The following is a 16,887-nucleotide window of genomic DNA, read 5'->3' on the forward strand; positions in this document are numbered from 1 at the left end:
ACGAAAGCACCTCTACGCCGTGCCGGCTGCGCGGATTGCTGCGTGCCCGGCTCTCTTTTCCCATTTCCCCGCGGCCCGGAGCCGCCCCGGGGCGGTACCTCGAAGCCCGAGGCCTGCGCGGCGGCTGGGCGGGGCAGCAGCCATGGAGGTGCAGGTGGCTCCGCTGCGCTCCTGGGAGGACTTCTTCCCCGGTTCCGATCGTTTCGCCCGGCCCGACTTCAAGGACATCTCAAAATGGAACAACCGGGTGGTCAACAACCTGCTCTACTACCAGACCAACTATCTGATGGTGGCCGCCGTCGTCGTCGCCATCGTAGGGTCAGTGAGCTGGAGGCGGTGGGGCTGCGGGGTGAGGGGCGGCGCGGCATCGATATTCCCAAACATACGGCCGCCCTTGCTGTGTGTTGGGTGAGGGCTGGCTTTCTTAGGACGTGCTTTTTAATTCCTGGTTGGCAAATCTGGGAGCTGCTCTTTGTTTCCCACGGGCTGCCCGAGCTGAAGGAGCCCGGCTCTTTTCGGGGTGCCTGGCAGAAAGCAGCGGTGGGTGCAGGATGTCACTGGCTGCTCTGAGGCGATCGCTGCTTCCTGCCTCGTCTGCCTGGTGTGGCTGTCAAGCTGAGAGAAACTTCACTCTGAATTCCAACAAATAAGGAGATAAATTCTGCTCTCTGTTACAGCTTTAAGCCTATGCCAAAGGGACAGAACAAGCCTTTCTTATTCCTGACCTAGCGCAGATTGAAAGCCTTTCATATAAATTAAGCACAGCACCCATCCATTTTTGTGAAACTGAGACCTTCATGTCTTGTGTCAGCTGTAGCTTCCCTAGGGAGAATTGGGAAATAACCTAATCATTATTAGAATTAAAGCCTGTGCGACTCTTCTTTAAGTACTGCTTTGAGATCTAGAAGCTCTTTGTCAGGAGTTGCAGTAGGAGCTGTGACGATTGAGCTTTTAAAATGGAAACTTGAAAGACATTTCCTACGCTCCTCAGCAAACAATGTGCAAATGCTTAAATTGGAGGATTGCCTGGCCACTAGGCCAGATTGGTTTTGGCAGGATTTTATTTTATCATATATGTTGCAGCAGCTTACGTTTTTCCTCCTATCCATTTTTTTTTTTCTCGTGAAGCAATCTGTAACTTTTTAGCTGCTGATGCTATCGACCCAGCATCTGAGTCAGTGGAGAATCTCTGGGCTCGGGGAGTTTTGTCCCATGCTTTATGAAAGGAAAGGCTGAGAACCCTGCTTTTCTCTTCTTTTTGCTCCATTTCGGCTAAGGGTTTGGCCGTGGGAGATTTTCTTCTTAATTTTGGTGGAGATCCGTACACTGTACTCAACTCAGTAGCAGATCATTAGACAGTAAAGAGACTTCCAGACTCTTACTCACTATAGAGAGAATCTGATCTTCTCTCTTTATCTACCTTTATTTAGCAGAGCAATACCATAGCCAGTTCTAAATAAGCAGGTAAATTAAAGCAATGCTGGAAGGCAGGAGTACAGCTCGTTTGCCCCAAAAAGCTGGGGGAAAAAAAGTGAATAATTTTGTTATCCTCAACTGGAAAACTGGAATGGCAGCAGCTTTTACTCCTAAATTCCTTCCCCCTTTTATTCTCTGATTTCACATCAGATAAAGGATGGTGATACATTTCCATGTATTTCCCACCATTTTGCTGAGGTGGTGGTCAGGAGCAGAGCCACACAAGACAGAGATTAATACCAGAAATGTAATTCCAGTATCTTGACATTAAACAATAACCTGCTACATTGAAAATTTACAGATGAGAAGAGCCTGGAGTGAATTTGTTTTATTGCACATCTTAGAGCCTTTGATACGTGGCAGACCTGCTTCTTCCAACATTGAAGTAGAAGAATGGGAGGAAAACTCTAAAGGAAACAGGATAGCACTTCAATAAAGAAAAGCTATCCATTCATTTTTAATAAAAGGTCTTTCTGTTGGCTGGATTGTAGCTTTGGGAGAAAGGCCAGGAAAGGTGTCCCAATTAAATTCACATTGAGACTAAGATGCAATCTTGCACTTCACCCTCTAGTGGGCTTGGGTGATAAGTGATGAATCATGGCTTTTTGGGAACTCCAGGACTGCATGTAGGCCTACAGGCAGGATTACTGAAACCGTTAGAGCAGTGGTCTCTGTGATCAAAACTAAGCTTTGCCCGTGACCCACTCTACCTGTTCTTAAGCCATCTTAATTATGCAGACAGGCATTCAATGCAGAGGATATTTTGGCTACTGTAATGGAGTGGTAGCTGTGGTAAATGCTGGACTGAGATGGAAACTGTACTTGTGGTATCAAGAAATCTCTGAGCAGTGGTGCTTATTGCCATGGCATAACGTACTGCCTCCTGGACAACAGAGTTGACCTCTTCAACGTTTCTCCATCTCCACATCTCTGTATGGTATGGAATACCTTACTGTGGGTGCAGCGTTCTTATAGTTGGGTCGTGGTTGGTCTCGCTGATCTTTGAGGTCTTTCCAACCTGAGTGATTCTATGACTGTGGGAGGCATTAAGTTTAAGAAATATCTGCACAGCACTCCCCAAAAGCCTGCAACTCTCTCCCAACCAATCAATCTGCCTGGTAAGCAGTGTTTGTCTGTACTTTCTCCTAGTCTGATAAGGCTCCACTGTCTTGCAGTTCTCAAACTGACTGCTTAAACTGATGTTTCTTTTAGGCTTGTGGTGCCTCACATTTGCTAAAAAATAGTATGTGCAGAAGTGATAGTATGAAAAAGTGTAATGGGTTTCAGAGTGCTGCATCCTCTGGCACAGTGTCTTCTCTACAGCCTGAAGTTCAACGTTGCTTTCGTTTTGCACTCTTGTCATTTAAACATCCACTGGCCTTCTGTACAACCCCTGCAATGAACAAGTGTGTGGGTGTCTTTTTCTTTTGTTTTTCTTTTAATTCTTTATTTTCTTTCCTCCCCAGACCACTGCCTTGGCTGACTTGCTTATAGTTAATTCCCTTAAGAGAACAGGAATTGCAGAGCAGCAAAATGCTCATTTGTAGTTTCTGTAATGCCTGATGAAATACTCAGAAGTGTGCAACACACTGCTCCAAAACCTACTGCTGCAATGTAATGCTACGTAACTTCACGAAGTGGATAAAAACTTCATTTTAAAGACAAACATACAGAAACCTTCATAAAGATCCAGCAATTTCTTTCTGGAGTGCAGAAAGAACTCCAGCTCCTGTTCTGAAAGCAGCCTAAGTGAGAAACAGTATGTAAAGGAGTCTTGCTAAACCTGTGGCTGCTGTGGTCTGTTGCCTGTCTGTGCTCAGATTTGTTAGTGACAAATCAGAGGACAACATACCATTCATAGGTTTACGTGCTAACTTCAGATGAGCTGAAACCAGAAGTATGGGGAGTGGAGAAGCAGAACTTACTCTCCACTGTAATGTTGTTTCAATTAAAACAGAGGAGGAAGGAAGCAGGAAACTGCTCTGGCCTGCCCACCGCTTCCAGTGTGTGCTGACTTCTGGGCCTGTGCTGCTGGAGGTTTCTGCCTTGAGCAAAAGATGAGTCTTGCCCAGCTCTTTTTCCCTATGCTGTAGCTGTGACTTCTCCGAGTTAGTGGTTATATCTGCTGCTAGGAGGCTGAATCCGGGAAACTAAATTAAATAAATGAATCTGTTTTTGCTGTCAGAGGCAGCTACATAGTTACCAGTACTCCTCCCACACCAGTAAGTAGCTCCTCTGCTATCTTCTGGTACAGCTTGCAACTGATACAATGTCCCAAAGCCTTGGTCCACACAGCACGGTGTTTGTGTCCCTGGAGCCTGCAGACAGACAGAATGTTTCTTCTATTTATTCTTTTTTTTTTTCACCCCTCTTTTTACTCTATATCACAGCAATTACATAGCAGAGGAGTAACTGCAGGTACTTACTGTTGCCCTGAGATACCAGTGGCATTAAATCCAGGCGACAGTTTTCCTTGCCAGTTTGTTCCTGCTGTTTTGGAGGCTGCAGCATCCTACCAGGGCTGCATCTTGTCTGCCTGAGGGAGCAATAAAGTAGAGCATCCTGTTAGGAGGCTTTGAGCTCAAGGTTGTTTGCACACCAAATGTTGCTCAGTCCTGCCATACTGACTAGTTTCAGTGTAGTGAGAGAGAACAGTTTTCTTCCTTAGCTCCCGAAGAGTATTTCTTCCCTTTAGATATCCGAGCAGCCCAAAATCAAGTTACCACAACACTGCCATGCTAATAGCTCCATGCATTACATTTTTAAGTATTTGGGAGTCTTACAAATCCCTCCTAAAGAGAATTATTTTTAGAAAGTATCTTGTAACATGCTTAATGGCTGGCCACTTACCTTGTCTCAGCTGCTTTGAAAGACTCCCAGCCTGTTTGCCTGACCATGAATGTTTTATGCTGTGTCTCGATCTGTATATAAATGTGGCCAATATCAGTGCTGATGGTTTGACTAGAAGAGGACTTCTAGAGTTGCTATACAGCTCTCATTTCCCCCCAGATATGTGTTCTAAAAAAATGTGCCTGTGTTTTTTTTTTTTGTTTTTTTTTTTTTTTCCTTTTTAGTCTTTAGCTGTTGTGCTAGTGAGAGAAGTGTGCCAGCAGATCTGAATGAAACTGCATAATGGAGATTTGACCTCCTGAAAAAATGCCACTGCTGGAGAAGAGCTATCTATATATAAATATCTAGGAGAATTTTAGGTAGCGCTGTGAGTTTGGCTCTTTTGGTGGTTCACACAGTAGAGGGGAGCTTGGCATGTGACACCCTATCCAGTACTGTAATCAACAATATTGAAGCCTGTGGACACATGGCTGATAATTTGAATACCAGTTTTTAGTGGCAACTGCTATCCCCCATCTGTTTTTGTGTGGCTCTGAATGACTTCATTTGATACTTATGTTCACTGTTTCCTTGTAAGCGTTGGAATGCAGCCCACTTGAGAAAACATGTAATTCAATTAACTCTCCCCAAGAAAATGGGATCTTTTGAATGTATGTTTTTTTCTTCACATCCCTGACAGCAAGTCAGTAACACAGAACCCATGTAATACCAGAAAGAGCATAGAGCAGAAGAGTCTTTGGTCTTTTCTTTATAAACACAGGGGGATTGCTTTTCACCAGCAGTTTCTGAAGCTGTAACGAGAATGAGAGGAAGGATGGGGAAGGTAAAGCTTTGTGAGTATTTACCCAATGCCTGGAGAACGTAGCATGGAGCTCTGCCAGGCCCTTTGTTCCTTCCAGGATTATTTTTTCAGTAACTTTTTAGGAACAATCCAAGTAAGTTTGGCCATTTCTACTCCAGGCTAGCAGTGATGCTAGTGATGATTTCTGCTTTAAGAATCCCATATGTCCAGTTGCATGTATGTAAACAGGACACTAGTGTGGTGCAGTCACGAGTCACCATCCTTTGGCTACAATGGAACACAGATGAAGCCAATTTCTTTCCAGAGCAGTACTGTTCACTTTTTCCAGCCTGGAAACTTAGGATTGACAATTCAGAGCTAAATATAATCTGGCTGGCTGCAGGGAGTGACTCAGATGCAAGAAGTGAGTCTGCCCTATCGCCGTTTCCAAATAGCCATGCTGGCTCTTCAGCATGAGTAGCAGAAGCAGGTGGGGAGCTAGTTTGGATTCTAATCTCTTTCTATCCAGTTCTCCTGTCTCCTGTTGGCACAAATGACTTACAGAGTCTAGAGCCAGGCTCTCAAATCATTCTGGGGGTTCTTTGTTCTCTAGGGAAACGCTCTCTGGCACTGCAGGTACAGTGTTGACATGCCAGTCCAGAAAGAGATTTCTTTAGCTTGTGCCGGATGTGAAGCACAGACCACAAACCATAGCATCCTCCTCAGCACTGGGGTAGAGTGGTGAGTCATTGTGCCCATGACTTCAGAACAAAAAGTCTGACTGCAAGGTCTATGGCAGAAAATCTTTACTGCTTTACAGGAATAGTGTTATGCTGCTGTCACTGTGGGAGCTGCTCAGAGCGCTCAGCTGCTGTGTAATTAGGGCTGTGGAAATACAAGCAAGGAAATCAGAATGCACAGGATATCACACAGCTTATTTCAGTAGAAGTGAAATATAGTTGAGGCTGGCTTTTGTACAAGTACAGAAACAAGCTAAACAGAGTCATCGGTGAAAACTGAGGACAAAGCAACCTCTTAAATACTTGGGAGCAGGTGATGTTCTCATCCTGGTCCCAAAAAGGGACTTGCTGTTTATAGTCCAGAGCTGATCCACTTGGTGGCTTGGTTTGCTTGGTAACTCCAATAACAATAATAGAACACAAACCTCAGCAGTCGCCCCTTTGCCAGGCCTGGCTCTTCTTCCTGCAAGACCTTTACCCCACGTGTCCAGTTCCATCTGACTCTCAGACACATTTGCTTGGGACTGGGCTTTTGTGTGTCGTGCCGATGGTGGTAAGTTCCTGCAGGTCCATAAAATAACCTTAGTCAGGTGTGAACTGTTAAAGGGGATAATTCAGAGATAAAGCACTACACAGAACAGCGAAATATAAATACATTTAAAAGAAGAAATCATGGGCTGAAAGTCTAGGCTCCTAACAGTTGTTTCAACTGGGGAAAAACCTTCCTTTCCTGTCACCTACCCACACAATATAACTTCGGTTTAAGTTAAAGTTACCTCAGAATCTAATGTTTGTTTGGCAGGGGAGTTAGTGTAATAGTTTGTATCAGTATTATGCTATTTTCTAAGATCTGCTGCAGTTTTTCTATAACTGTAAGCAATTTAGGTAGCTGGGCATAATGAACATTGCCTTCTTACCGTAGCAAATTGCCAGTAAGTTGCTTCCACGTGCTTGTTTTGACACAAACACTATATGCCAAAGTTGATAAGTATTGAAGGCATAAACAATAACAGTGAAGTTACCTTCTATACTCAACATTTTCCATATCTTTTGCCCTTTGTAAATCCAGACAAGATGATAAAAACTAGTTGACCTGAACACGTAGGCTGATCCTGGTTTTGGTAATGTGAAGATCAGCCTGTTGGGTAACTGATCACTGGAACTGTGAGCTGTTGCGATTGGCTGACTTGGAGCATGATGTCAAGCAAAAGCATTGATAGCCTGGGTGGGAGGCAATCTAGTGCTAAATGTGTCTATTAATGTGATGCAGAAATTCTCATTATCCTCAGCTATGTTCAAGAAGGGAACATAAAGAAGAAGATTATCTAAATATGCTAATTCATGGCTAAAGGTTGCTTGTTCAGTTGCTTTGGGGTAAAAAGCAGAAGTCAGTAAAGACTTTTGCAACAGCAACTGACTTCTTAATGACTTAGATAGCTATTTACCTACCTAGCAGCAAAGATACCAGCAAGCTAGATGTTTGCTGCATGGACACAATTCACAAAAGCTCTGAAACAAACTTCCTGGTCCCTATTTTTTTTTTCTTTTTCTTTTCTCTCACCTCTTTTCTCCAGATTTCTGAGTCCCCTGAATATGCTCATTGGTGGTACCGTGGTGGTCCTGGTGTTCCTGGGGTTCGTGTGGGTGTCACACAACAAGGACATACTCCGCAGGATGAAGAAGCAGTACCCAACCACGTTTGTGATAGTCATCATGCTGTCTAGCTACTTCTTGATCTCCTACTTGGGAGATGTCATGGTGTTCATGTTTGGGATCACTCTTCCTCTCCTCTGTAAGTATTTTTGCTATTCTCTGAGGGCTGAGCTTTCTCAAGTAAGTCTTGAGAGACTAAATCAGCTAATGGCTGTACTCTCTCCAAAGCAAAATCAAGACTGGGGGAAGGGGGCACGTAGAACACCACAAGTCATCTTGAGTGTTATTATTATTAAATAGATACTTGCAGTTACTGAAGCAGTCATTCAGAGATCTTCTTCCAGCTGATGCATTCATTGGGCGTTACTGATTAATAAATGTGTTTTTGTTGTGCAGTGATGTTTATCCACGCTTCTCTGAGGCTCCGGAACATAAAGAACAAGCTGGAGAACAAAAAGGAAGAAATAGGTTTGAAGAAGACCCCAATGGGTATCATACTGGATGCTCTAGAACAGCAGGAGGAAAGTATCAACAAACTGGCTGACTACATATCTAAAGTAAAGGAGTAAGCAACTGCAATGTGGTGTTTTTACCTGTTGCAAGAGTGTAATTGCTATTTACTATTGTTCAAGCTTGCTTTCAGTTTGTGTACAAAACAAGAAATGCACGTGTGGTACAGATTAATAATTGCAGGATACAGTATTCCAAGGAATTCAGGGCTCCTCTAAGAATATTAAAAGAGTAACTTCTTTTGTTGTATAATTAAATGTTCTGGTGTTTACACAAGTACCAACTTAAACGTATTTGCTTGTCTCTTCTTCTTGGGGGGATGAAGGGAGAAGAGATGGAAACCGATGGAATGCAATCTCTTAAATATCTTGCAACAAATTTGTCTGTTAGTAAGAGTAACACTCCTTTCATCTCAGTTCTCCAAGATGGCAGTTTAGCCAGTTTGTTATGTGTAGCACCCTCATGCTGGCAGTGGTCAAGGTGAGCTGGAATGTATTGTAAGTATGTATCTCTTGCATCCTCTACACCCCTAACTCCAGTGGTCTTGTATTGAGACCACATTGCTAGCTTAACTGGCAAGTGGTAAAACTGTGCAATACCTGTAACCAATATGGGTTCTGTCCTCACCTCACATTCCTCCTTTGGTAGCTGGGGAACAGTCTAAATAGATCTAAGCATGGAGAGTATATAAGGCACAGTGCCTCTCAATATGTTCCAATTATGTTCCAATAAAACATACCTTTGTGTTCCCTGAAATCTTCGTTCTGTTGATCTCTAGAAGTTGCTTTTCTCTGCAAGAGAGGCAGAACTTCCTTCTGTAACTAAACCCAAGCATGGGAGGAAAAAAAATTTTGGATGAGCTAGATGAGTTGCGTTTCCACCCTATTGATGTTTTTAAACACTGTTACTTTAGGACTTACCTTGTTCTGCTTTATTCTGTGTCAACTTTTTGTAGATGAAGGTGTATGTGTGTTTTCATGTGTGCTTTGTTTGGGTTTTTTTCTCAAGCAGAATGCAAACAGAGAAGTAAAGCTCGCACTTCACTGACTGTAGTGCTGACAGTCTTCAGAAGAATAAACTGGGTTCCAGGTTTATGAGTAAAAGCAATAAAAGTCAAGATACAGTTATTGAATACCCGCTCCAAATTCATACAGACACTTGCCTGTAACAACTCCTGACAGTGATGTGTGGGATTCTTTTATATGTATTTTAACTTAATTACCAGCTCTGATGGAATTGTCTTGCTAATAGCAGCTTCTGAAATATAATGGGGAAAAAACGTTGTCCAGGTGACACTCCATTGAAATATTCTTGCATTTCTCTTTTTCTAACAAAGTGATTCATATAACAACAAAGCAGACATCCTTACGGTTGAAGCTTTTATGTAACTTACCATGCTGTTTTCATAGTGAGCTGTGTAGAAACCTGAACACGTCATTCCATTTAAGTGTTAAAGTGATCAGTATTTATTGAAAATATTTCCAGCTGGAGAGTCAATGGCCTGTTCCTCACATGTAGTGCATGGTCTTTGTTTCTGAAAACTGTTTCCACACTTAAAAGTAGTAGCCTATGACTTCATCATTACTGTAGAATTTTAAAAGACTGCACAGTTATGAAGAAAAATAAACTCTAATGGTGACTACTGAGTGTATTTCTTTCAGGTTGGGAAATGTGACTCTAACCTCAGCTTGTGGATGTCTTCACAGCTGGTGAGCTCAGTGGGGTGGTGGTGGGACAGCTGTGGTCACCCTACCACTCATGCCATGAGACAGTGCTTGTGATGAATTCTGGTTTTGATTGCTGTCTCTATTCATGCTGCTGAGTCGTGACAGAGCTGCTTGTGAGCTGCAGGAATGGTGCAGCCTCTCTCTTGCATCCTTGCAAAAGCCTGTCTGCAGAAGTGCAATATATAAGCATTTGTTCATGTTGTTACTGTCTCTTATATAACTGCTTAACTGCGATTTTACATTTCTTTTAATTACCTGGAGGGATTTCTGCCTGCTTCTAAGGTTACTGGGAGCCATGCCCTGGGCAGCACTAGGATTTAGCTGCCAGAGAACCATTGCAAACAGTTGTAGGCAGCAAGGAGAGACTGACCTGCAGGAAGGCCTGCCACAAGCTGCCAAGTGGGCGTACTGAGTGAGTGGATCAGCTACAGGAAGGCAGAGGAGGTGAATGTTAGCAAAGGGGAAGGCTTGGCTGGGAGAAGAGGAGTGGATCAAAGGTGATTTTACAGGAATAAGCTTTGTAGCTTCCAGCAACTCAGGGGAAAAAAAAAAAAGAAAAAAGAAAAAAAAAGAAAAAAAAAAGAAAAAGCTGATCTCATGGCAGCAATCCACAGGAAAGTGACTTGTAGTTGCTGCAGAAAAGTCTTGCAGCAAAACCATCTGATGTGATTAAAAAAGGGGGAGGAGAAAAAAATGTCACAACGATATTAAAGTAAAATTAAGCTTTTCAAGTCACAGAGAGAGGGGTAAGGGCTCATCCTCCAGATGCTTGAGAGCAGCATGAGGGAGGTTGGCAGCGGCGGTTTGGTGCATCCCGATATGGGGGTGGTGTGGAGCCCGATCCAGGGGTGAATTACATGGAATTAAGATTACAGCTCTCTAAACAGCACGGCATCATCTTTTACATGCTGGTCAGATATGAGACCAACTGGACTGTAAGGAAATACACTGGCTTGAAATATGGATGCACCAGAGTGCATTCTGTTCTGCAAGCTTCTTACAAGCCATGGACGTGCTGCACATTTCTTATGGAGAGAGCTTTTATTTCATTCATTTCCTTAGCCTAAAAAATAAAGCTGTTTACATAGAAACCAAATGCTTTTCTTATGGACAAGAGAATAATCAAGGAGCATGTGTGTGAAAAGCAAGATAAGCTAAAGCACAGCGTGTTCCTGCAGAATTGGACAGCAGAAGGACAACATGGAAGCAAAATAGTTTACTGACAAACTAGAAAGACTTAAGGTTATTGATGTCTCTGAGGAAATCCTCCCACAACAAACTGGAGCCTTGAATCCATTTGGCAGACAGATGGCACTGGGATTTTGATACCTGATGGAAATTCTCAGTGCTGATTTTTCCCGTGCCAGCCTTTTTCATCACACTGAGAGAAGTGCATATTGCAAGCTTTGTTCCCAAAGAGTCATATACACCACCTGGGTTCTGCAGAAAACTTCTGCTGAAACAACTGTAAGCAAAACTTGAACAGTCTTTGCTCCGAGTTGTTTTCTTTGGGTCTCTCACTCCAACTGCTTTGGTAATGGCACCTGGACAAGGACAAAAAAACACTGTAAGGAAAGGCAATTTCTCGAAGCAGTTTAGTTCAACATAAACATACAAACCTTCAGAAACTGTGAAAGGACCAGAAACATAATGGCAAGGAGCATCAGGGAGTTCAATCAGGAGTTTGGGTCTGTCTGCTGTTCCCCACTTGCAGTCTGTGATGCTTAATGCCCAGTAGATCACTTTGCAAGCAGTGAGCCTCCCCCCCAGAGCAAGGACACCCAGGTTGGCTCAGGCAGTAAAACATAGCAGAGCTGAGGATATCAAGGCAGAAAAGCAGTTACCAAAATCACATGAGCAGATAAGAATAAAACCCTAATGCCCTAAATCCAAGCTGTTTGGCCTGATACTAGGTGTATCAACAAAAATCAGCACAAGTGTCCTTTGTTTCATCTTTCCGGGTCACCCAAGCATCCGGACATGGCTCCCAAGCTCAGCCAGCAGCTCTGGGAGAGCAAACAGCAACAAATCCCACAGCCTGTGGCTATCAAGATCTGCCTGGGATTTTGGGTGGGGGGAGGGTGTGGATCAGGGCTGTGCCAGTAGAAAGCCACAGGGTTCAAGGTCACTGCAGGGCTGATCCCTTCTGATATTTCAGGACAAGGCACTGCCTGGAATTACTGAGGGAATAGTTACTTCTGTGCAGACAAGTGAAAGCAAAGTGTCCCCCACTGTACAAAAGGGTCAATATTGAGCAACATATTAATTACAAAATACTACTGACTATTTCTATTTGCAAAAGATTTTCTGTCATCTTCCTCAGACCTTAGCAACACAAACAGAAGCATCAACATCACTAGCTACACACATTTTGAACTGCTTTCAGTTTTCCTCGAATAAAGGTGCAGTGCAAAGTAATGTTACAGGGAAGCAAAAAAAAAAAAAGAGTATCAGAAGCTTCCTGGGACAGTGGTTCCCATCATCAGGTCACCAGGCTCTGCATGCACCAGCAGAGACACCTCCAGGTGCCTTGGGTGAATTTGGCCCCTGATTCTCCTTCCAGCACCTTAGCAACCTTGTAAAACAGAATAAGAATGAGCAACAAAACCCAAATCCATAATTTGTACTTTTTTTTTAGAAAATCAGTAGAGCACAGGACCAATTTTACCCGAGATGCTTCTATGCAGCTCTAAAATTGTATGTAAGCAACCAAGAAAAGCCATCTTTTACCCATCCTGCTGTTCTAAATCCAAACATAAGGTGCAGGCTCAGACCCATGGAAAATAGATTTTAGGGGAGTCTTTGCACCATCACTGCTATAGAAAGTAATAATAATAACAGGACTACAGCATGTTTTTTTAATGGGGACCTAAGGACAGATTAAATGAATTCTGTGGAAAAAAACCTGTTGTATTCCTGATCTTATAAGAGCATTTGCATATTATAATAACTAACATATTATTACCAGCATTCAATTGCTCTGAGTTTGTTTGCCCCCAGCTGCATTTCCTTTTATTTACCTTTATTACTGTGGAAGAAAAGGTTAAAATCCCACACCTGTCATTGGGATTTCACTGATTATTTTTGCCCTATGATGGTGCAAAATAAAAGCCAAGAAGGCAGTGGGGCTCTGGTGATGCTGGGGCATCCCCCCAGTGGATGCCATGGGATAACTGCACACAGCTTGGGATGTGCTTGGAAGTCCCACCACTATGCTGATGGGTAAAGCCTAGGATGAGAGGTAATGGCTTTAAGATGGACCAAGGGAAGTTCAGATTTGATATTAGCAAAAATCTCTTCTCAGAAAGAGTGGTGATGCAGTGGCACAGAGAGGTGGGGGAGGGTCACCATCTCTGGAGCTGTTCAAGAACCATGGAGATGTGGCACTGAGGGACGTGATCAGCGGGCATGGTGGGGGTGGGTTGGGGTTGGACTTGGTGATCTTAGAGGTCTTTTCCAACCTTAATGTTCTACGAAAATAGCAGCTTTAGAGCACGATCCCCTCCACAGCTGAACACTCACCGGTTTGAGGTACGCGACGTTGCTCTGACGAATGTCATTCAGCAGCTGATCTCGTGGTGTTATCTCGACGAGAGGAGGGGGTCTTCTCCTGGGGATCGGCTTCAGGGTCTTGATCACATCCTTGAGGTTGGTTTTCTCAGTGGGCTCCACATACTTGGGCACGGCGGGTTTGCGTTGGATCTTCTTCAGCTTGATCACCCTGAAGCTGGGCTCAGCCCCACGCGGCTGCTCAGGAGCTGTGGCTCGTGTGCTTTCCTTCCCCCGCCCCTGAGGTGCTGAGGTGAGGATGGGTGGTTTGGGTGCTGGGGGAGCTTCCTGCGGTCTGGACTGGGGCATTGGCCCCCCCAGCATCTCCCACATCCCAGGTGGCAAGCCCAGTCCATTCTCCAACATGGCGATCAGCTCTCTCTGCTCTTTCATTTGCTGCTGCCTTTGCCCCTCCTGCCTCTTCTGCCTCTGCTTATCCAGGTTCCTGCTCAGCAGGTTGGTCACCACCATCCTGGGCCCCGGCAGCTCGAAGTGGTAGCCCATTTTCAGCAGGGTGTTGTTGGCCTTCAGCAGCCTGGCGATCTCCATCTCAGCCTGGTGGCCCAGCATGCTCCTCTGGTTGTGGAAGCGGAACTCCGTCAGAATCTCGTTGTACTGCAGGCACCTCATGATGGCCACAACGCCCTTCCCAGAGATGAAGTTGGAGTCGATGTTGAGCGTGGTGATGCTCCTGTTCTCACGCAGCATATTGGCCAGTGCAAATGCAACGCTGTCATCAGCTCCCACATTGGCCAAGCTGAACGTTTTTATGTTCTTATTCTTCTTCATTGCATTGACAAAGTCTATCAGCATTTCTTTGGGGATGTTCTCTATGTTGTTCAGGTTGAGCTCCTTCATCTCTGGATTGTTTTTTCGGACTTTCTCCAAGCTCTCTTCTAAATTGGTTTGATTTCCTGATGGCCTAGCACTGAGCTTCATGAAGCTGGTATCTAATGCTAACTTTTTGGGGATGTTCAATTTTGAGATTTTCTTTTCATTTTCATCTGACTTTCCTGTATTTTCCCCTGACTCTGTACCTGGTTGCTTGCTTGTTTGATCACTGTGATGGTTTTCATTAACACAAGTTTCCTTTGTTTCTGACTCACTCTCATCTTCCTCCTCTTCACCTTCCTCCTCTTCCTCCTCCTCCTCCTCCTCTCTCTCCTCATTGCTTCCATCTCTGTTCATCTCCTCAGGCTGTGTTACTGCATGTGACACGCTTTCATTTTTGTAGTGCCGCTCTTTCCCATCAGCCTCTGGCCCCCTCCTGCCTCCACTGTCTCCCATCTCCTCTGCAGTCATTCTCTGCAGGAGACAGAAACAGGCAAAATAACATTAACCTTTTGCTGAAGCAATGGAATGGTGGTATTTCCATACCTCTATGTCCACTATAGAATAATAACACTTAAACGTGCCGTTGTCTGAAAGTCACAGCGTGCTGCATTGGTATGGAACGAAAGGACAATTGCTCTGAAAGTGGCTGTAGGCAAATTTCTCATCTTTTCCCCTTAAGAACATTGACCAATAAATCCTGGATGGATTTAATGATACACTAAGGTGGTCCTGAAACCCTTCTGGGGATTAAGGAGCTCTGATCCTACTCTACTTCTGGATTTGGTGTCATTTTTATCATTTCCTTGTCAAGTGCCACAAAACACTGACAAATATCCAAGTGTGTCCTTAACCTCTATTCAAATCATATGGATAGTACAACAAATTTAAGGAGTGCATTGAAAAGGATGGGACCGGTTCAGGGAGTTTGCATGCCTGCTCATTTTTGTATGTTCACATTAAAAAAACGGTCTGTAGGATTTCTCCCCCAACGTGACATTAAATTCTGCTGATGATTACATTCAACATACTCATTAAACTAAGTGCTCCATGGAAAAGCAGTACGATGTCAATCAATGTGCAAAGCCAAACCGATGCCTTATATCCTCCAGATTGATTTTCTGAGAGTTTCTCAGTGGTTTGCTTTATTGAAACAGCATTAAGATATTCTCCTGGTGAAAACCACAAATAAAGATTTAGGAAAACATCTAAATATAAACTTTTATACCAGTCCAAGCTGGATCCTGACATTACTGAGGCTTTCAAGCCATTTAAACACATGGCTTGTACTGCACCGTTCTAACAAAGAATGGAAGCAGGGATAGATTAAGGTATTGCAACTACAAAACAGATCCCATAGCAGACACACAAAAGATAGGCAGGATTTTTTTGCTGGTTACCTCGGAGGGCAGGAGGGTGACGGGAACTCTCTCATCCTCAAGCATGCGTCGGGACGCCTTCTGCCAGTACAGGTAGTCCACCAGGGAGCGGTGGTCAAAGCTGCCCGTTGGGGGCTTCTCTGTCTGATCCCTCTGTATCATTCCTGTGGGGAGCTCAGGGTCAGGGGCCATCACCTCCATCTCACTCTGCAGCTCCTTCAGCTCCTCAGGGGAGAGATTGGCCAGGATTTCGTCTTCATTTATGTCCTCGGGGGACACATCTTCGTCAGATGTTTGGCCGAGTTCAGACATGTTTTGCTCGTTCCCTCCTTCCCCTGTAACTTAATAAAACTGAAGATAAATTTGGTATTTTTTCCCCCTAGCAGTAGCTCATCTGGTTAAATCGACGACTTTGTGTTTTGGTCATGAGCGGCGGCAGCTCTCGATCGCAGTGCAGCACACGGGCAGCACCTCTAAGTCTATATTAAGCTGCACTTGGCTGGATAAAGAGAATTTATGGAGATGCTGCCATGCTCCATTTTCAGCAACGTGTCAGCTGTGCAAACCCTTCTGACATTTCAGTGCAGCTGGTGCGTCCCCCATTGAGATCCAGAGGAGATGGTCATTTTCTAGGGGAATTTAGTGCTACTTTCTGTGCACGGATTGCCCCCAGTCCATGGATGGAGTTGATGCTGCCTGCAAGGTGCCTGGGGGAGATCCGTGTTGAAATCATTTTTCTTTATAATTTCATGAGGTGTCTGTATCCATTACAACTCAGATGTCTCAAAAACAGGACTGAGGACAGCAGGGGGATTTCACCACTTTTAATGAGGTCCTAAAACCTGAATAATGCGGGGGAACTGATGCAAGGTCACCTGCTACAAGACCTACAAGCTCTCCCAAGTGCTAGATCCCAATTAGACAAAGCCCCTGAGATGGGGAGAGGCAGCCAGTGGTCAACACAAAACACATCACATCAGCTGGGGCCGGGTCCATCCCCTCTCCTAATAGTAAGTGTTCCCCAGCACATCACACCCTGCCCAGGAGCGATGCAATGCCCCACTACAGACATCCCCACCGGCCTCTCTCTGTCATGGATGTTACTCATACTGTCACCAGATAGTGGCTGAAAAACGCAACTCAGGTTCATCCTTTTCCTGCTTTGAACCGCCATTTCAGGGGCCATCAAGTCAAGTTCTCGGCTTATGGCTGTGAAAGCATCTTTCATAGGAAAGAAGCCACAGGTGAGAAGTTGTGAAACCGAGTCCCAGCGGGTTGGAGCCCACTCCCAGTTATGTTCTACTGGAATTTGCCATCAGAAAAACCACGTCTGCAAGATGGGGCCTCGTGCTGCTGAGTTCTGTAACAAGAACCATGGTGTCCAATCAAAA

The 16,887-nt window shown here is 44.4% G+C and overlaps 2 protein-coding genes across 2 annotated transcripts; one reads left to right on the plus strand and one right to left on the minus strand.

Annotated features, from left to right (window-relative positions):
- The first annotated feature begins 100 nt into the window (after window positions 1–100).
- Window positions 101–9,649, plus strand: ARL6IP5 (ADP ribosylation factor like GTPase 6 interacting protein 5). The gene is made up of 3 exons (XM_048957301.1): window positions 101–318; window positions 7,422–7,639; window positions 7,897–9,649. Exons 1-3 carry the CDS (start codon window positions 143–145, stop codon window positions 8,067–8,069), a joined length of 567 nt encoding a protein of 188 aa, XP_048813258.1. The 5' UTR covers window positions 101–142; the 3' UTR covers window positions 8,070–9,649.
- A 1,289-nt stretch (window positions 9,650–10,938) lies between these two features.
- On the minus strand, window positions 10,939–15,958 carry LMOD3 (leiomodin 3). Its single transcript, XM_048957290.1, has 3 exons — window positions 15,518–15,958; window positions 13,260–14,591; window positions 10,939–11,281 (listed from the first exon to the last, which is right to left on the minus strand). The coding sequence occupies exons 1-3, from the start codon at window positions 15,806–15,808 to the stop codon at window positions 11,255–11,257; spliced, it is 1,650 nt and encodes a 549-aa protein (XP_048813247.1). The 5' UTR covers window positions 15,809–15,958; the 3' UTR covers window positions 10,939–11,254.
- Between the last annotated feature and the right edge of the window lie 929 nt (window positions 15,959–16,887).

Source organism: Lagopus muta, chromosome 11 (genome assembly GCF_023343835.1).
Source record: "Lagopus muta isolate bLagMut1 chromosome 11, bLagMut1 primary, whole genome shotgun sequence".
NCBI classification, from domain to species: Eukaryota; Metazoa; Chordata; class Aves; order Galliformes; family Phasianidae; genus Lagopus; species Lagopus muta.